The sequence below is a fragment of the Pogona vitticeps genome, chromosome 5 (assembly GCF_051106095.1).
Source record: "Pogona vitticeps strain Pit_001003342236 chromosome 5, PviZW2.1, whole genome shotgun sequence".
Lineage (NCBI taxonomy): Eukaryota > Metazoa > Chordata > Lepidosauria > Squamata > Agamidae > Pogona > Pogona vitticeps.
Window position 1 is genome coordinate 163,716,657 of NC_135787.1, and position 21,087 is coordinate 163,737,743.

Consider the following 21,087-nt stretch of genomic DNA (forward strand, 5'->3'; position numbering starts at 1 on the left):
TGATGTTGTTTCAAGTATTTTAATTCTTAATAGCAGCGAAACCATCGTTTCCATATTTTGAAACCCCATTTAATCTTTGGGTCAAATGAAACTGAAGACACTCAATACATATTTAAAAATGTCCTATCTTCGATGGTGAAAGACATTGGTTTGTCATAGCATATGATATTCCTCACCTTTGTGTCTTGCATTTAGCATGCTTTGTGATAGGTCACTGGAGGACAAACACCGCCTTAATTTAAAAGTCTTATTATGATGGTGCTCATCTCTAAGGAAATCCATCTCTGAGGAAATTCTGTTGTTGGAGGGGAAATGGGTTAACTGTAGGGAATGCATATTTCCCTTCATGTGTACTTTGACCCTTCTCTTACCCCTGAGTGCTAACCTTCCTCTCTTGATATTTTGGGGAACAACATGGTCCAGTCTTGTTTTCTCTGTGCATGTATTATTAGCTGAGAGCTAAAGATTATATCAGAATCAAGGGAACTCTATGTACCTGCCAAGGACAGCACTTTGTAACAGACAGTATTGTTGCTAACAGATCTGCCACATCTTTCTTGATGTAGTTCCAACCATTGAACTAGGTCTGTGTTACGACTTGAAAAAGGAGTACACCATAGACAAGTGGATGCATTTTCCCAGCACTTCATATGGACAGAAAAAAAAGTAGTAAAAACAATACCTGCACCCCAAGAATGCCAAAGATGATGAAGAAAGCACAGCAGATAAGGACAATATTTCCAATGGGCTTGAGTGATGAAATTAGAGTCTCAACTACCAGCTTCAGGCCTGGGGCACGGCTAATGACCCTGAAAAAGGAGTACTGTAAGCAGAGACAATAAAGAAGATCCTGATGCTTCTCTCTCTCTCTTTAAGACATGCTCAGTAAGTATCATGACACAACTGCGACTGTGTAGACCGCTATATTCATCCTATACCAAACTATCTCCTGAATTCTGCAGCATTTCCTGTTTTCCACGGGCACGTTCTCTGGGCCCTTTTTCAAAAGCCCTGGCAAGCCTGTTTCATTGGCCAGCTCCCTACACAATTCACAACTTGCTTGCCTGTATCTCATTCCTGCCTATGGATATTCTCTCTCTTCCTGGCTTGCTTCCTTGTTTTTCTCCGATGGAAGAATTTGTGCCTATCCTGAGTTCTTGGCAGCAGCAGCAATTGATATTTTTAAAAATTGTTTTTACTAACATATTTACTCTAGAAAAACACGAGACCTGAGGAGTAGACGTGTTATATAGGAAATGAAGAGAAAAATCTAACCCCTTGGATCTCACCTGAGGGGGCGTAAAGTACGTAGCAGTCTGAGGACCCGGAGCACCCCCAGAATCTTGGCTCCACCAGCAGAAGCTACTGAAACAACAATGTCAATGATGGAGACAAACACCAAGAAGCCATCCAGGATATTCCAGCTGCTACGGAGATAGGCTTGCTCCCCAAAATATAAGCCAAGAGAGACTACCTAGAGAAGATGAGAAAATGTATGGGCATGGGGAATCAAACAATCATGCAGCAGAGCTGGCTACACCCAAGAGCTGCACAATGTAAAAATATCCAGTCTGCACTTGATGGCAACAAGCAAGGAGTCAATGGAAAACTGATCATTCATATGGTCATCAGGATATTTACTTGTTGTATTAAATATACTATATATTTAATACAATTTTGGTCCCCATATATATTCAGCTCTTCAGTGTTTTTTCACATTTTGGTCCAAAATGTGAAAAAGCACTGAAGAGTTGAATTGAGCTTCTTTCTCAAGTATCTTTCTGAAAGCTGCTGACAGCTATCAAGGCTGTGATGATCTCTTTGCTCCTCTCATACATCATCGCAGTAGAGCAATGATAATTATTTGCCCTTTTAATTTCTAGAGTGAAATTACCACCACCACCCGCCCCATACCAGGTCAGATAATGAATACTTCCATGGAAGAAAAAAAATGTGGAAATTTTCATCACTTCTCGCCCCATACCTTACACCATTTTTCTTTATTAGAGTTTTGTTCTTCTTTCATTCTAGCCAATCAGGTAATATGTAATGAACTTTAATAAACTAATCAGATCTGGTTATGTGCTGACATCACTGAAGACAAACAAAGCCAACTCATGGTGACAGCTGTGTCTTCTGGATCAATAAGGTCTTTTCTTGCCTTTCACAACAGGCTATGAAAATTCACTACAAGAGAGGCAAATTCAATAAAAATGTTTGTAAAAATGCCATCTCTTTTCAGCTTAACGTTATCAAGGAAGGACAAATGATAGCTTCACCTCCCCAGGCAGGCTAAAAGCATGGAAGAGGTTAATTGGGAAAATGTCATAAGAGTTGGCTTGGTGCTGTTTGTGACTTACCTTCAGTGTCATCTCAGCAACAAAGATTGCTGTGAAGATGTAATTGGATACCGTGAGGAAGATTCTCTCCTGGAACAATCAAAGGCAGCCTCAAAATATATCTGGCAAGTATTACACACTTTGCATTATTGCTAAAAGCCTGGCAAATACTGCCTACTTTTATGTTCAAAGCCAAGTGGAACTGAAAATCTAGACTACTTTAGGGCTAATTGCCAAAGCACATCACTGAATGTAGTACTGCAAATCGCATCTAACTTTCTGTTTTCCTTCCTAGTCTAGTTTTGTAGCCTAATCCCCATCCTATGTATGCAAACCAATAAGGGACTGAGGTTTTCTTCTCATGCACACCCACAAATATTTGTATCTACATCTGCATCAAAATCTATATCTGCTGCCTAGAGGCTATGATCAGGAAATATCAAGAAACTGAATGTAAGTTTATTAGAAACCCCAGATTACACCATAGAGGCCACAAGTAATTAAAGCACTTCAAGATCCAGGTGAATTGCTTATAAGAATTTATAAATAAAGAAAAGGTGACATGTAACCATATCATCCACTTTGAGCATCAATGGCTCATCTGGATCTTAGGCAAAGGACTCTCCTATTACCTCTCACTTGAGCCTTGGATTTGCACATGGAATCTTCCACATGTGAAGCATGTGCTCTTCCACTAAGCTACAGTCTTTTTCCTTCTTGGTTGTGTGAATGACTGCCACACAATGTAGGAATAGGGTTTTGTTTGTTTGTTTTTGCTTTGATCACAGCAAACTCAACTGGTAAGGCTGTGCATATACAAAAAGTGGGGTTCTGTGCGTGTCACTCAGTTTTGTTGTAACAGATTGTCATAAACTGGAATGTGAGGAGTTCATGTTCACACTGAAAAATATATATGCTTAAAGTTCAGGTGTGCACGTTCACAAGCCTTTTGTCAAGAATAAGAAAATAGCCTTTGGTGTGTAGTCTATTGACATTACATTTAAAAACTAATTCCAAGACTACCATAGGAAAATAATCATATCTGAGTCTTTCTCCAGAATGATTAAATGATAAATTGAATACTGAACTTAAGATGAAATGAGGGGAAATAAGTTCAAATATTTTTATGCTATTTCGGGTAGATTTATTGAATTTATATTAGTGAAAGGAAAGGGGAAAGCCTCTAAACAACAATTAATACAATTTTGGAAAGGAGGTTCGTATGAAAAGTATTGCTCCAAAGGGCCCCGTGCGTATGGGGGTGCACTGTGGTTTAGATCAGTGGTTCTTAACCTTTTTGAAAGAAACGCCCCCTTGAGCCATTGAGGAAGTTATCATCGCCCCCCTCCCCGCGGTGATATCTTTTTATTTATTTATTTATTTATTTATTTATTTATTTATTTATTTATTTAAGACACTTGAATCCAATGACCCCTGAAAACAAAATTCAATTCCAAAAAAAGGAAATGCCCCCCAAAAGTAACATTTAATGATTTAGTTGCAAGCGAATTTTATGACTCAAAAAGAAATATAAAAAGGACATAAAAACAAACCGCAATGCAGGAACTAAAAATTTCAAGACGAAAACTCTGAAACTAAATTAAGATTGGAGGAAAATATATATTCATGCACATTGTAAAAAGGCTGCAGCCAACTGCACAGGTGTGGCTTGCTCCAGCACCCCCCTACCGCCCCCTTCTGCTCCAGCGCCCCCACGCCGCCCCTTTTCGTTCTACCGCCCCCCTGAAAAATGAAATCGCCCCCTGGGGGGCATTATCGTCCACGTTAAGAACCACTGGTTTAGATTGTATTACTAAGCATTTTGTATTTTTGTATTTGTTTTGGAAATTTAAAAAATAAATTTAAAAGAAAATAAACAAATAGCTGTTCTAAGACAAAAAGAATGTATCATTCTGATAGCAAGCATTTTCTTTATGTAGATTAAATATGCTACCAAAGATTATATGTGGATAAGTCTAAGGCATTTTATTATAAGTATGCTGCTTTATTTCACATAAATTAATCTGAAATTAATGCTGTTACAATTACTGACAGTGTTTAAAACCGCCAGCACTTTAGACATAGCTTCTTTCGCAAGATCTCAGGCAGAAAACCAGCCAATTAATCTCTAATGTATTTTATCCACTCTGGTCATAAAGACCAAATATGAGATGAATTCAGTTAATTTTTTCCAGGGACAGAAGAATCTCCTATCAGATCCTACTGGGGGGCAATTCATTCTCCTGCTTGTGCCCCCCCTAGATTTCAGATTGATCCAGTGGGGACTGCATGAAAGTGGACAGGAGGAAAAGTCCTGTCATCCAAGCAGATATCCACTGGATTTTATCACGTGGAATGGGTCCTTCCTTGTCCTTTAAAAAAGATGACTTATTGGAGCACGCCCATTATCTCTTGATGATCCAGAAATCATGCACAAAAATAAGAATGCTCTTTAAATGCTCTTAGGAAAAACGGAGAACCACCACCCTTCTCATCATATGAGAAAAGCTTTTGAAGCATCAGAATAAAGCCATATATAGTGAATGTGATTTTTAATTTTTCCCATAGACTCAGAATTTCTATGTCTGTGCCATGAACACTGATGCAGGAAAACAATTCCATGTTTATCGGAACAAGTTATCGTATAAGGTCACTCACTGTGCTTCCCTGTTCAATCTGAGGTCTCTCCAGGGCAATAGTGATGCAGTTTAGGAAAATGAAGGCCAGCACAACGTAATCAAATAGTTTATGAGCAATGATAGTTTGGCAGAGGATGCGAAACCTGAAAGAGAGATTGTTTGTCTTTAAACTACTTATGCTTGTAATAGATTGCAGGGGCACTGTTAAGGTTGTGAGGAGACAGGGGATGAGAAATGTAAGGATTCAAACCTTTTCACTGTTAAGTCTCCTGATTTTATAAGGGTTAAAGTTCTTTGGTTTCAATTTAAAGCCAGTGAAAATGATGTAATTACACCTAGTTCATAAGCAGAGCATTTTAGAGTTTCTCATTTTGACATCAAGGACAAATTCCTCAATTTCTTTATCCTTTCTGCTGTAATGCATCATGCTTCGTCTGGAAGATGTGGAACACCAGCTTTGCATTCAAGATGGGGAGTGAAAGGGGTGTCAGAAAGAGAGAGCAAAAGTAAGAGATAACCTAGGCAAAATGCTGAACAGCTATAAATTTTGTACCGTATCTGACATAAAATGGCATGAGAGACTGGTAATGTACACTGAAAGACGGGGATGTTGGATAAAGTTATTTATACATATAGTAGAATTTGGAGGCAGCAGAACAGCATTACTTAAGCTTTTATCTCAGAAGCTGGTGATTCTGATTTCACAGGTCTGGCAAACCCACTCCGGGCTCTAGTATGAACTTTACAGGACCTATCCCTGGTACTGACCTATCCCTAGCATCAAAATAGTTCAGCACCTTGGATAGCTGTTTTTAATGTTTGTTTGTTTTAAACCAAACTTTGGGCTGGATTCACCATCCCTGTGAAGTTGGAGTCATTAGCCCTCGTTGCCCCTGCCCCCACTTCCATACAATGCACCATACCTGTTTTGCGGTGAGAAGAGATAGATGGACCAGTCCTCCCTCAATTCACACCAGTCTGGCTTGTAGGCCTCTATCATCTTTCTGATACGGAAACATAAGCTCTGCAGAAACAGGAGCAGAACATCAGAAGTTGCCATATTCAAGAGCCCTCCCTCTCCCCCTCCTCACACAGGACTTGCTTTAATTCCCTTTCTGGTTAGCACACAAATAACTAGAAATCTCCTTGTTACTGATTCCTCACCTCTGTTTCTCATTTCCTACTTTCCATACCCCCTGCAGGATACCAAAATGACTTGAAATCACAGCTGTAGGGTGATGATGGCATGGACAGAGTATTTAGAGAAGTTCTGCTCTGATGTATAAGGTTAAAAGATAACTCCCAGGGTCATCAAAATCAGGACCATGAACTACCACAGCAGGAATAATGAGCCAATTTACCTCCTAGAAAGGAGGAAATCAGCATTGCCATTTCTGACTTAAATGGAAAGGCACTGCTGATTGTGCTACAGTTAGCATTATTAACAGGCATTGACTATTAAACCAGCTCAGAACATTTCCCATGAATCTTTATTCTTACATTCATATAACATCTGGTAAAGTCCACTAGACCCTTGAATGTCAAGGGGTTTGAAACTCACAAAGAAGCAGGACTGCAAAGCTGGATAAAGACTGATTGATACAGCTGGGAGATGGTAACCTATGCACCTTTATTTGGGAGAAGATTCCTCTGAATGTCATACAGTTACATTCATGCAGTATTTATCTCCTGCAAGTCAGCATGGACATAAGATGGTGCTTTAGCCCCACCTCTCTGCTTCCAGTGTTGCCACTCTTTTACACAATGAGAGTAGTGAGCTTAAACTACCGTATTTTTCTCTGCATAAGACTATACTTTTGTCTAAAATCTTTTAAAATTGAGGGTCGTCTTATACACAGAAGTAAGCGGAAGAGAAAAAAACAAGTGGAGGGGAAAGCAGGGTTCAAAGTGATCTTGCAGGGCTTTGATCCCTGCTTTCCCCTCCACTTGCTAAGCCTTAGCAAAAGGAAATCAGGGATCAAAGTGCTGCAGGATCGCTTTGATCCCTGCTTTCCCCTCTGCTTGCTAAGTCCCATGGAGCTTAGCAAAAGGAGGTGGGAAGAATCAAAGCAATCCCATAGCTGCATAAGGGGGGAAATTATCAAAATAATTGTGCAGTCGTGGAACTGCTTTGATCCCTTTCCCCCTACTTTTGCTAAGCCATGCAGGGCTTAGCACAAAGGGAGAAAGCAGGGATCAAAGCCATCCTGCAGCACTTTAATCCTTTTTACCCAATATTTGCTAAGCCCCACTTAGATTTCTTAATTTTGGGTTAGAAAAGGGGGGCGTCTTATAGATGGGGGCATCTTATACACAGAAAAATATGGTAGTTTTCAAACAGGTACTTGTATTAGTCTGTTTCCATGTACATAACAACAAGACAAAAATAAGGACAAAAGTATCCTGCCACTGTAAAACTGAAAGAACAAGGAAATGCAACTGCTTCACTTGGAATTACGAGCATTAGCTTCATGTCAATCCATATCAAACTATCTCTTGAATTCTGCAGCATTTCCTATTTTCCACAAGCATGTTCTCTTAGCACCTTTTCAAAAACCCTGGCAAGCCTGCTTCATTAGTCAGTTCCCTAACTTGCAGTTCACTAACTTGCTTGCCTGCATCTCATTCCTGCCTACACATATTCTCTCTCTATGGCTTGCTTTCTTGTTTTTCTCCACTTCACTGTGCCGAATCATGGAAGAATTTGTGCCTATCCTGAGTTCCCAGTGGCAGCAGCAAGTGATATTTATTCTAGAAGAACATGAGACATCAGATGTAGATTCTTACATGGGAACTGAAGAGAAATTCTATATATATTTGCAAATTGTTAACATCCCTTTTAACAACCAAGAACAGCAGTTACTCACATAGTCTATCTCCTCCTCATCTTCTCCATGGTCCTTGCGATTGTTCATTTCTGGGAAGATGTCTTTAGCGAGGTTGGGCATTTTCCCATTGCAGTCCTGGTGCTCGTTAGGCCCTGTTGTCACGCCTGCTTTTCGTGCTGGCCTGTGACCTGGTGGGATGGATGGGGCCAGCTCCACCAGTTCAGAAGAGCCTTTGATGTCTAAGGAGAGCGTCCGTCGATGGTGGTGAACTCTCACTGGCCCTTCTCGTTCTCCCTCCAAAATCCTGTGCCTTTCACCAGATAAGAGTGACTCGTGCTCAGCTGAAGGCGGCTTATGCTTGAGACTGTGTCCTCGTGCAAGGCTGTTCCAGCTGGAGCGACGGCTTCCCCAACCCCCACTCCGGCCCCAGGCACCGTAATAAGAGCTACGGGAGCTGGACTGCAAAAGTTCAAAATTAATTAGTTAATTTCAGGACTTCAAATCAAACAGGAAAGTTGGGTGAGACAGCATTTTCAGGCACAGCTTCACATCTAATGCCCTATCCCTTTAAATTTGACATCCCATAAATCCAGGGGTAGGGGGACAATAGCTGATCTCTTGAAAAGAACTGCAAATGAAGACCAGACTTCTCATTGCTTTTCATCTTATTTGGTTACTGTGGTGGGCTGGAGCCAGAGTTCACAGGGTCCAAGCACCAGGGTTGTTTAATTATTAGCAGCTAATTAACATCATCTGCCACTTCTCTCAAGCTCTGTGTCACCCCTGAGTTCTGTATCCCCACACAATAGCTGGAGGCAGGGGTGGATTCTCCTAGGAAAATATAGATATTCCTTTAGTAATGCAAAATATTTGGAGTGGCGGGATCTTGGATTTCAACGAATAATCTAGACCCACCACTTTTAGAAAAGTCCTGGAACAATTGGGGATGAAACCTTTCTGAATGCGGTTGCCAATATGGATCAAAACAGGTGCTGTATTTCCGGACTGTTCCTTGGGACAAAGCTATCTGACAAATCGTGATGAGCATCTGAACTTCAAAGTCACTACTGCTCAACAGCTATAGTGACACCCCAAATGTATAATTCAGCTGTACCTTACTTTCAGAGTCATCCCTGATTTTAGTCTTAAGGGTGTGATCAGATGGTGATATAAGATTGCCTTGGAATACAGTCCTACAAATACAGTCCTGCCATGACTGCTCCAGCTTAGCTCCAAATAAAGAGCAGTTCTGCTCCTGGACTAAAAAAGTCCAGACTGGGCATGGAGCAGGGTTAGGTTGGTTTGCCATTTCTGGAACATTATCTCATGGCTAGAAAACCAATCAAATTGGACTGTGCCCTGTGTGCGCCAAAAAGTGGCTAAACCACTCTCTGATTACACCCTGAGTGATAGTGAAATAGAAAGGTAAACTAAAAAGATGCCCCTCTCTAACTAGTTTTGTTTTTAAATTGATTTAAATAATTATCCTACAGTTAAGAAGCCTGCTGATGGAAAGACCCATCTTAGAAGCATTCCCCTTTTCTCTCACACACAGAGGAAAATGTGCTATGACACGCAAGCACATCCACACACATCTGTTTTATACCAAACTGTGTCCTCTTTCATTCTTGCTTTTGGTGAAGCTTGTCCTGCTTTCTGATTATATGTAAGTGGCCACCCTAGCAGCAGGAGATAGGTGGAAGTTTGGGATGCATGGAAAAAAAATAGCCACCCTAAAATCTGGGAGCAACAGCTCAGAAGTTAAGCATGTACTATAAATACAGACTAACTTACTTTCTGATACCCCCAAATAAAGGATCATATTCTCAGAGTGGCCTTGGGGATAGTGCCACTTTGCATTTAAATCTACTCACCAAAGACATCACACTGCTTTTCCGTGATTCAAGGGCTACAAGGACCTTGTCGGGCTGTAAAGTGTTGCAGGAAGGATTAGCAATTCCAGCAGCTGCCCCAGGCTGGTTGAGACAAGGCAAGCTGGGGTCGAGATGTCCATTTGGGGTCATGGGAATTGCACAAAGCTTTGGATCTGAGCAGAAAGACACAGAAGACACAGAGAGAGCAAAATATACTTTTTTTTCTCTCTGCATACTTAGGTTCTCCTAAGGGCACCTATGCTATTTCAATAACCCTTCCTCTTGAAGACAGAGATGGAATATGGAAGGAAAGAAGAAACCAGTCTTCATTATCATGCAAAAGCTTCAGATCCAACATTGCTCCATAGTTTTATGGCTGAAGTATCGGAACCAAACACTACTGTTTCTTAAGAGTCTTGCACAAATGTTTTCACATGTAGTGTATGTATCAAGAAGTGGACCATGTTCCCATAAAGCTTACATTAAAATATACCAGCTAATCTTTAAAGTGTCATAGAGACTTTTTGCTTTTGCTTGTTTTGGGTTTCTTGTTGAATTGTTTGCTCATTAACATGTTTAATGACTTTTTTTCTTCTCCTTTCAAGAATGAACACCTTTAATGGTCTGCTGCAGGGAATTTCACTGTGCAATGAAGCTTTTTTTAAGTAGGTGGGCTGTTGTACTAAAGGAGAAGCCAACAGAGTTGCAATAGCTCAGCCTCCCCCCAACTTAATGCTCTTCAGAAATGCTGGACTACAACTCCCATCATTTTTGGGCAATATTGGCCATTTTGCTTTCTCTCTGTAGAATTGTTTTCTCTTTCTCAGTGGAAATATTCAGGGTCTTAAGTATTCTGTGTAAGTTAAAGCTGTGAAGAACTGAACTGGTATCAAAAGTGCATGGAGAAAACATTCTGGCCATCATAGAAATCCTGCTTCTCTTTAGCCCTGTTGTTGTTAACATTTGCCATGAAGTTGCACCCACCTTATAAGGACCTTAATAGGGTTTTCAAGGTATGTGAGATATTTAACAAGTAGTTTAGTCACTAATATCCTTTCATAGTCAAGCAGGGAACTCAGCCTGAAGTCCTAGTCTCACCCTCTATCCCTTTACCCTACATGGATCATTTTACTGATGTCTGGATCCAGTTTTGACTTGTTAAATCAATAGCCAATTTATATTTTAGACAAATTTCTTATTTCTCTTTGACTTGCTTGTGCATTTTGAGCACTGGGGGTTTGATTGAGACTCAGTGTGGGCACCCAGACCCATCAGCAGTCTGAACACTGTGATCATCACCATCATCATTATGTTAGTTCCTGTGAAACTAAGTGGGGAAAGCCAACTCTCCTGATTTTTCCAGGCATTTCTAGAAAATTGCTGTTGCTTTCTGAACCAAGATCCATGTCTTTCAGGGAAAAGAAACACAATTGCCACCACAACATGAGCAAAATGCACTTTGGCGAAGCACTGCCAGAGTTTTTGCCCTTTTGCAAGGAGAAAAACAAAATGCATGAAATGCATGAAAGGGTGCAACATTCTGCAGGCATAGAATACTTGGAGGAAAGAAATGAGGAAATGTTCTAATTTGCTATAACTTTTCATACATAGAGAGGAAGAGAGAATTCTAACCATGACCCAAGATGACTGAACTCGCTTATTCTCCCCTTATTGTATACATTTATTGATTAATATAGCTAATATATAATTAAATACTTATACATGGTATGAAATTAATATATATAAATAAATGAATAATTGTTTATTTATTTTATTTTATTTATTTTTGGACTTATATACCGCCCCATAGTGCTACAAGCACTCTCCGGGCGGTTTACAATTTCATTATGCAGGCTACACATTGCCCCCCCAGCAAGCTGGGTACTCATTTTACCGACCTCGGTAAGCATATAGTTAATTAATATATTTTTAAAAAACATTACAAATTTAATAAAAATAACTCGATTAATTTATTTCTTAAATTTATACCCCACCTTCTTAAAAACAGTGCTTGAGGCAGGTAATAGCAATAAAATGCAGATAAGACCAAAAAGAATCATATAAAAAGATAAAACCAAATTGGCTAAAAGTACAATTTAAAAATACATCAATAAAAAAAGATAAGCAGGACCCAGCACTTTGAACCCACTTTAGCAAACAAGCCAATTTAAAAGTGAGAAGTTTGTCAGCATATAAAGGTCAGAATGACAACAGAGATGGGGTTAGGTTGGCCTCTCCTGAAGAGCATTTCACAGTATGGGATCCACCACTCTTGTATTTATCTCAAATAGGTCCCTGCTGAAGGTGTGATACAGAGAAGGGCTTCTCTGGAAGTGGTAACATCAACAGCACAATTCTGTAACTGTCTGCTTGAAAACATGTCCTGCTAAGGTCAGTGAGACTGGTACACTGGTAAACTTATACAGGTCTGAAACCTTGTTTAAAAATATGAGACGTTTTTTCTTTAAAAAAATCATTCTGTAGCTAAACTTTTTATTTATTTATTTATTTAATATAGTTTTTACCCTGCTTTTCTTCTTAAAAAGGATCCAAGATGGCTTACATCAGTAAAAGCCAATATTTCAAGCTAAAAAGCAGTAAGGATACAGATATTAAAAAGGATCAAACAAATACCACTCTAAGAAATGGTTAACAAAAGCAACACTAAAAACACATTCAAAGCAGTAAGGCACAACCATCCATTGAATTGTGCCTGGAAATGGATCAGCAGCCAGTGAAGCTGCTGCAACAGGGGAGTTGTGTGTCATCTGTGTGAACAACCTTGGTTAGCAATCTGGCTGCTGCATTTCAGACAAGTTCCCTGACACTTTCCAGAATGCATTGCAGACCATGTAGAATGCATTGCAGTAATCCCACTGAGATGTAACTAAAGCATGTGTCACCGTGGCCAGATCAGATCTCTCCAGAAAGGGGCGCAGCTGGTGAACTAGTGTTCATTATGCAAAGGCACTCGTGGCCACTGCCAAAATGTGGGCATTCAGGCTCAGTGATAAATCCAACTTGGGAAATGGAACATAATTTATTTATTGAACATTTATTTATTTATTGCCGTTACAGATGTGCAGAATTAATATGCTCCTTGTTCTTACCTGAGCTGTCCTGGAACTTGTCAAAGTCTTCAGTATTTGATGAACTCTGATCATCATCGGAATAAGACCGGTTAGCATCACCCTGTTTTGGGGAAAATAAATGCAAAGACCTGGGAATTTTGAGCATCATGAGAGCAAGGGAGATGTTTCCTTGCAATTCCAGCACTTTGCAGAGGAAGTATAAGTCAAGACATAGACCTTAATAGAAATAATTGGATATTATGCCATTGGATGGGAGAAATGAATCTCATGTAGTTCTAAGGACATGGACTTTTGTAGCTTTTTAAAGATACATGTCTTATAATTCAACTTGGATTGTTCCATCTGTGTTGTATTATAATTTTCATTATTCCTAGTCAACAGGAACCATGGTCTTGCTGGCTGGGGATGATGAGAATTGTACTCCAACACAGTTGAAAAGCATAAGTTGAAGAAGACCCTCTCAGGCCATCTCTTTCCCCCAAAGGCCTAGTTCCCTGAAAGCAGTTACTATAGCAACTCACCTCGGCCTGGAATCCCTCCACTAGGATGGCCACCAGCAGATTGAAGAGAACGTAGTTGCCAAAGGTCATGAGAGCCACAAAGTAAAGGGATGCCCACGGTGAGGTTGAGGCCATGCCATTATAGAGCACAACGTTCCAGTCCTCCTGAGTCAAGATCTGGAAGAGAAAACTCAACCTTCTAAAGCCAGATAAGTAAGAAAGGAATGGCAAGGTTAAACAAATGCAATAATTAATAGAAAACTATCTCTGACAATGTCTGTCTTCAAGAGTTCATTCATATACGTGAACCTTTCTGGTTTATTTGGTTATGAGATGCATCTGGATGTGTTGTTCTGTGCCAATGCCACAAGCACTGTCTGAAATCTAGAGAGTTATCATTCACAGATCACTGGAAAACAGCAGACACCATGTGGGTCTCTTATAGCAAGTATAGCTACTCTTATGAATATTAGTAGGTTACAAGAGCTGGCATGCTCTGTGTGTATATCCCCTTCTAATAGCACAGTAGGACTTCCGTATTTACATGATCAGTACCTGCAGTTTTGCTTATCCATTGCCTAAAAATATTAAATAAAAAAACCAAAAAATGTCTGTTTTCAAAATCTGTTACCAGAACTGGTCACTAGAATAAACCAGAGACTATACTATATATATGGTTCTCTATATCTGTGATTACCAGCATCTGCAAGGGACGGTGGTGGCAACTTGAAACCAATTCCCTGCGAACACTGTGAATAGCCCAGCTACTAGATGGGTGGGAAATAAATGTAAATACATACATACATATATACAAACATACTGTGGTCCTACTGCACTACTGTTAATCATAAAGCAGAAGTGCTCATGTTGGCCATATGGGGAAAAATCCATGATCCACTATTAAGATAATACCTTTAGTAAGCCAACTGAAAGGTCACAAACTATGTGAAAGTCTTTGAGATCTCTATATCTCTTCATTAGACAAGACAGTGCAAAAAAAAAAAAAGCAGAGAGTGGAAGTAAAATTAAAAAGCTAACTTGATGTTGAAGTTATGAAGCCTGCAAGCTCAAAGTCTTAGGGTGAAATGTGGGAGGAAGTTGCAGACGTACATATTGGGTTCTTTCAAATAATGTGATAACTTCAAACTGCAGTGAAGAATTAAAGGATAAAAACCCGAAGCAAATGTTTTCCATTTTCCTCTACCAAGGGATGCACACATTTCAATCTTAGAATAGAGACAGCTCTGAGTAATAGCCATATTTTATACTTTTAAAAATAGGAAAGTAATCAGTTTCCTCATTGCTTCATTCTATACTGACATCATGACTTCAACATCAGCTTTTGTTTTCTCCTCTATTTTCCTCATCCTGAACCTGTTTTCTTAACCCCTTGCCTGATGACGAACTCTCCAGAGCTTGCTCACTGTTTGTAACCTTTAAGATGGCCTAATGAAGTGAGTATCCTAATACGGATTTTCAAATGGTTATACATAGCGCTATGTCAACCGAACTGACCACACAAAGGCCATTCTTTCTTTATAACGATTTGTTTTAGGAGGTCCTATCCCGATCCCTTTCCCCCTTGCCCTCCTTTTTGGACTAACCTGGAATACAGTGACAATGGCCCACAGAAGGGAGTCAAAATTCTTCCGGTCAGGGACCGTATCGCCTGTGTCGGTCCTGAGGCTAAATTTACAGCCGAAAATGTGCATTCCCAGTATGCTGTGGGGAAGAAAATGTATTTTGTACAGCATTTAAAACGATTAGACTCTTCTTGTTCTATTATTTGATGATGAATTCAGGACAATGTCTGTGGTTGTTCTATACTATGGCTACAAGTCTGTGAAGAAGGACTCCTCTATAGCCCAAGCTGGCTATTTCCCCACCTTTGGGTTTTCAGTGTTTTTTTAATAGTTCACCAATTTCTCCATATAGTCTTATTCATTTTTTAAAACGGGATAATTAAATCAAAGTAAAACTTGACCATTTCTGATACCTTTGAAACACACAACACAAACAGGAAGATAAATGAAAGGTGAGTTGTTGTTACAGCAACATATAACATGACAGATTGCAGTAATCCACAGTTTTTATATAAACATGATTAACAAAGATGAGAAGAAAAGACTGCAGCTAATTGCTAAAGTGTCAGAGCATCTCCGGTTGTACAGCTGAGTGCATGTCTGGGCACAAAACTGAGAGGCATTCTCAAATCTTGTCAATTAGCCACAATTAGTTGCAGCATGTTATGGAACTTTTATGTGAATACCAGTAGGATTCTGCCCCTGGATACAGAAAACCTCTTTTACTATTTCCATGGGGGTACTGTAGTTTACATTGCCCAAATGGACTGTTACACATATTAGACATTTACATGAGAGCAACACAAAAGCAATTTTGGCGAAGTCCATCAACTGGAGTTACCTCCTGGTTTGAGGCTGATGGAACTAGTAGAAAGAAAGAATAGGGTGCCCTCTCAGCAGCCAGAACACAATTTCTTTTACCCATCAGAACTGAACTAACATTGTGTTCATATAAAAATTCATTTCCCTTCCCTTCATTTTCAGAAGTGTAACTGACAGTGGAGATAGCCTTTTTATTGTTGTTATTAAAAAGTTTAGACTAAAAACTGTGGCAAATTCTTCTACAAATCATCCAGAGACCTACTAGTAGAGCCTATTCTATCTTCTGCTTATCCCTGGTATAATAAAGCCACCTTGGTTTTTTTTTTTTAAGGGGAAAGGTGGGGCAAAAATATGTTAAATCAATAAAATGTATAAATCTTATTTTGGATTTGAGCTTGAAAGTGGGGAGATGTAGGAAATATTAACATAATTAGGACAGAGGAGTTGACAGGAAGATGGAGTAGATAGAGCAGAAAGGGGAAGAGGAGAGGATTCGCTATATGGCAATGACTTTAGGACAGCAGAGGACACCTTCCACAAGTTTGGGTGCCAACAGATGCCCACTCTCAGATGTTGGTGAGGTATGTTCAGGCTTGGGGCCTCAGGTTCTTGGCCTGACATATTTGCTCTGAAAAAGTAATTTCCAGTTTTGTAGAAAGCCCCTTGCATCCCTAAAACACAACAAAAATGCTGAAAATATTGTGAAATTGCCCCTCCTACCCCCTAGAGCAGTGGTTCCCAACCTTGGGTTCCCAGATGTTCTTCGGCTGCGACTTCCAGAAATCCTGGCTAGCACAGCTATTGGTGAAGACTTCTGGGAGTTTTAGTGCAGGAACATCTGGGGACCCTAGTTTGGGAACTGCCCACTGTGAAGCAAGGCCCTGGGGCCTCAAAGTGAGCCTACACAGGAGCTTGTAAGCCCCCAGTTGTCCTCTCTTTTATTCTGGCAAAAGCTGGACTGCAGTTTTTAGATGCCTCCAGGAGTGGACATTCACCTTCAAAATAGTTCACAGCCTCCCTCCCATGCATTCACTGTTCAACACCCCAAAATAACCCCTTGTCCAAAAACAGAAATGAGCTTTCAGCCAGTTCCAGTTTCATTCTTTGCATTAAAAAAAAGCATTTTGGACAAACTCTGAGTCCCCCCAGAACATGTCTAGGGCAGAAAATTGGCCTGTGGACTTCTCAGATTCACCTATCCCTGTGGTAGAGAGTAAAGTAAATAATGGGGCTTGGGGGGCTGTCAGTGCTTCACAGATGGACTTGGAGGGGTGCTTTCCCAAGTTCTAGTTTAGAAGATGACTTGTCCTGTTTCCAATCATCCCAGACTTCTGTTGACTGGGAACTTGTTCTCACTATTATTAACCCTGTTTTCAGGAAAGGAAGAAAAAACCCACTCATCCTTGAATAGGTTGAACATCAAACCTGATGCATAGAACTACAGCAGGCTGTTAAAACACTAAGACAACGAAAGCTCGATTTCCTGAGCTGTTATTTTAAATGCATTTTGACCCCCTTAATTGTCTTTTCAAGTGTTGTTTTCCTGATGTTTTATTTTTATTTTGTTCAGCTCCTGTGCAATATTCCCATTAAACTAGCTCACTTAGGCTAGTTTAATTAATTGCACAGAATAGCTGAATGGAAGGTGCAGAGGTCAAGCAAAGTCAAGCAAAACAGATTTCAGACTGATTAATGCTCTAGTTTTCATGTATTTTAAAAGACATTCTCTCAATCTTTCCTTAGGAAGATTCCCTTCTTCTCACCTGAAGATAAATATAAAGAGCATGAGAAGCATGCAGAAGGTAGCCACGTTGTCCATGGTCTTCATTAGCACCACCAATTGACGCCGCAAAGCAGGCATGAACCTCACCAGCTTCAGCACCCTCAGTAGACGAAATGTCCTCAGGACGGATAGGCCCCCATCAGCTTGGCCTACAATCTCCCAGATGCTACAGACCAGAAAGAAAATGAAGAGAAAGACAGCAAGGATCAGAGCAAGATTTTGAGAAAGCAAATAGAAATATATTATTTTGAAGGGATGAGAAGCAAATTATAAACAGGCTCAGACTGCATGGCTCAGGACCTTGTTTAGAAGGAGAGCTCACTCAAGAGGTAGATGTCTGTTTATCCTAGAATGGGTTTGTTTCTCCCTGAATATTGCAGATTAGCTAGCTTTTATTTTGTGATTGGTCACCAGAAGGTACTGTAAACACAGATTGTATTTGCAAATCTGACCACTATAGGCAAAGATCTGAAGGAACAGCACACCTGGGGGGTGAGGGAGAACGCATTATAATAGCAGGAAATACACATTTCACTTACTTTACCATGTGATTTGTCTCTGTGTGTGTTTGGGTGTGTAGGTGAATGAATGTGTCTGTGTTGTACTGGTGCCTGTGAAATGTGAAGCAATCGCCTCTGTTTGTCAGCAATACAATGTCTGTATGAACCTTATGGGGGAGTTTCCACATAAAGAACCCCTCAAGTTAGCAATTAGATAGCATAGTAGAGCTATTCCTTCTTTTTCTCAACAGTTTTTCCATGATGAGAAAAAGATGGAAGAATAGGTGGAGAAACAAGGGTAGGTGATGACAGAAAGGTGACAAAACCCCCATGAAATTCAAGAAATCAGCAAGGCATGATGGAGGCCCCATCTGGAATTGCTTCCTCTCTGTAGGGTATGCCTGCAGGGGTTGTAATACATTGGGTAGATGATGACTCTACTTATTTGCTTCTCACCCGCAAGAATATTATTGAGAAAGAAATTGGGGGGGAAGGTTAGCTAGAACAGTTCAGTTCACTTTTCCTCTTTTTCCTAGCTGAAAGTCTTTTCATAGAGGGAAGTTAAGGGAAGAATATTTCCATATTTTGCTTATAGGCACGTTTTATTCATATCTTGGAGATATGAATATGAACCACAATGCTACAGGTGCTGTGGGAACCCAATTCCTTCTCCCAAAACCAGTCAGTCTATTCATTGGGCTCTTTGTGACACTGCTGTCCTCCTTCAGTGGTGTCCACCAATCCCAGCAGGAGCCCGGCTGGCTTCCTCCCCCCTACACAGCCGACCACCCATCAACTGAGTGGGGAGACTCCCCATCTGGCCTCTGCACCAAAGTGGTCAGCTGTCGGGGGGCAGGGAATGTCCTCCTCCTGGGATTGGCACACTGATGCTGAAGGAGCGCCACAGCACCACGCAGAGCCCAGTGAGTGAGTCGGCTGGTTCTGTGTGAGGGAACTGGGCGCCCACAGCACCTGTGGTGCTGCAGTTTTATCTATATCCCTGAGGTACAAATACAAAGTTCCCATTTCTAGTTTTGACCGTGATGGAAAGCTTTTTGTTTTTGGACTTCTGTTTCCAGCATCCCACAGTTGGCTTGGCCAGCTGTAAATTTCTGAGAGTTGTGTTCCAAAACCTGAATCATTTCCCATCTCTGGGCTTTTGGTTATCATTACCTGATGATGACGATAATGCTGTCAAAAATATTGTAGGGGTTACGAAGATAATCGAAGAGGCCAAAGGCAGCAAGTTTCAAGATCATCTCCAAGGCGAACATGCTGGTAAAGACAACATTGCAGATCTCTAAAATATTGGTCAGCTCCTCTGGCTGCAAGAAGAAAGAAATAAACCAAGTAATTTAAATCAGTTTTTACGAAACTTCAAATCCAAGACATGAGATGCAAGGCAGGGGATCACCATGGTTGAGAAAGGATTCTCAGAGTCCCCCCCCCCCCTTTATACTCAATAAGTGTATATCTTTTGCATGGCCACCACTTTCAAATATTGCTCTCCTATTTTTTATTTTAGGCTGGTCTTTCTTTCCACCACTACAGTACTCCTTGTTTTACAGTTATTCTTTAACACTGATTATTTCAGAGTGAGCACCTACATATGCAATGGAGAAATGAAGCTACAGGAATTGTAATGTACTTTGGAGTTAAAAGAAGCCAAGGAATAAGTGAGGATCACAATGACGGTAGGTGAAAGTGTCTCATTTTTAGTGTCCTGAATTCTGATACTTATCAAAAAGGATACATGAGATACATACTGGTCAGTATCCATTAGGAATCTGAAATAGTTTTCGTCAGGTTTTTGCACTGAAACACTTTTATGTATGCTGAAGAACCTTGTCTATACAATTTTAATCTTACTGCTAGAATAAAGCTCAGAAATGAAGGGGTTAGTTGCACAAACTTCCCATTCTTGTTTTCCTGGTTAAAATTTGATTCGGAAACACCACACATGTAAGGCATTTGTGCAAGCAGTCTTCATAGTTTGTTGTCCATCTGCCATGCATCTGAGTATGCAACCAAGTTTTCAACCAATTACACAAACTGAGCATGCATGAGCATGTGACGAAGAGCCAGAAAGATAATGCACATTGTTTGCAACATTTCTGATTGATGCTGTAGAATACCAACAGGATTCTGGCTGATATATTTTGGATGTAGGGCATGATCAGATGGAGATATATCCTGTGTTTTGGATTCCTTGTGGCACAGTCCATTGTGAGCTATTTTCTGGTGATCAGATGATGTACAGGAAATCAGGAACCAGCCTGATTCTGCAGAACTACTCTTTATCAGACCTGGATGAGAACGACTCCCATGTGCCTAAGAAGGGGTATTCTAAGGGACACTGTTCCTAGCCAAGTGACTCTTTCCAGTGCAGTCAAATGCAATCCTACATCTCTGTTTGACTGCACCCTCACATTGTTAGTTTTCTCATTTCCCTGCAATTGAGGTGTAATACTATATTATTATGATTGCTGAGTATTTCCAGGTGAACAGCTCCTTACTGCTAATGAAAGGTCATCATGTACTCCATATTTTCTTCCTTTATGAATTTTTAGTTATTTAATGGATTTTGTGTGCATCTGTGTCTATAGAAACAAAAAAGATGGAAGAAGTAAGAAAATGTAGAAGTATAATAGATGGAAGAAATTATCTGGAGCCTCCATAAAATTCATGAATGAAAGAGAGTGATTGCAGAATAAAAGCATTACCCTCTTTGATGATGGATTTTAAGATATTCATTATTACGTTGCCACATTTCTGTTTTATGGATTCTTTCTCCATGTGTAATGGTATTTTGCATCAATATTTGAATCTTTATAATGATCACTGGTATATGCTGAAGAATATTGCACTCCTTCCTTTTCTTTCTTTTTGTGTGCTTGATATTTTAATCATTCAGACACTATCCTCACCATCTCTACCATTGACTGCATGTGGACAGGATATTGTGATTCTTGCTATGGATGACATTTCCTGGTAATACAGGAGCTTATTATTATTTTTAATTAAACATTTTAAAGGATTTCATTTTGTTCTATCAAAGCTTCCTGATTCCTTTAATGTGAAATAATAATATTAATATTTTTCTTTTAAAAAATCAATTTGCAGGAAT

General features: G+C 40.0%; 1 protein-coding gene across 2 annotated transcripts in view; it reads right to left on the reverse strand.

Moving 5' to 3' along the window:
* CACNA1I (calcium voltage-gated channel subunit alpha1 I) overlaps positions 1-21,087 on the reverse strand; it is a 181,014-nt gene that overhangs the window by 50,408 nt on the left and 109,519 nt on the right. For both annotated transcript variants that reach the window (XM_073000129.2, XM_073000128.2), the window contains exons 9-20: positions 19,134-19,285; positions 17,441-17,626; positions 14,877-14,994; positions 13,294-13,449; positions 12,791-12,872; positions 9,681-9,853; positions 7,846-8,265; positions 5,902-6,002; positions 4,998-5,121; positions 2,361-2,429; positions 1,290-1,474; positions 683-809 (exon numbers count right to left, since the gene is read on the reverse strand). In XM_073000129.2, coding sequence (XP_072856230.2) covers positions 683-809; positions 1,290-1,474; positions 2,361-2,429; positions 4,998-5,121; positions 5,902-6,002; positions 7,846-8,265; positions 9,681-9,853; positions 12,791-12,872; positions 13,294-13,449; positions 14,877-14,994; positions 17,441-17,626; positions 19,134-19,285 — 1,893 coding nt within the window. The remainder of the gene's footprint in view (positions 1-682; positions 810-1,289; positions 1,475-2,360; positions 2,430-4,997; positions 5,122-5,901; positions 6,003-7,845; positions 8,266-9,680; positions 9,854-12,790; positions 12,873-13,293; positions 13,450-14,876; positions 14,995-17,440; positions 17,627-19,133; positions 19,286-21,087) is intronic.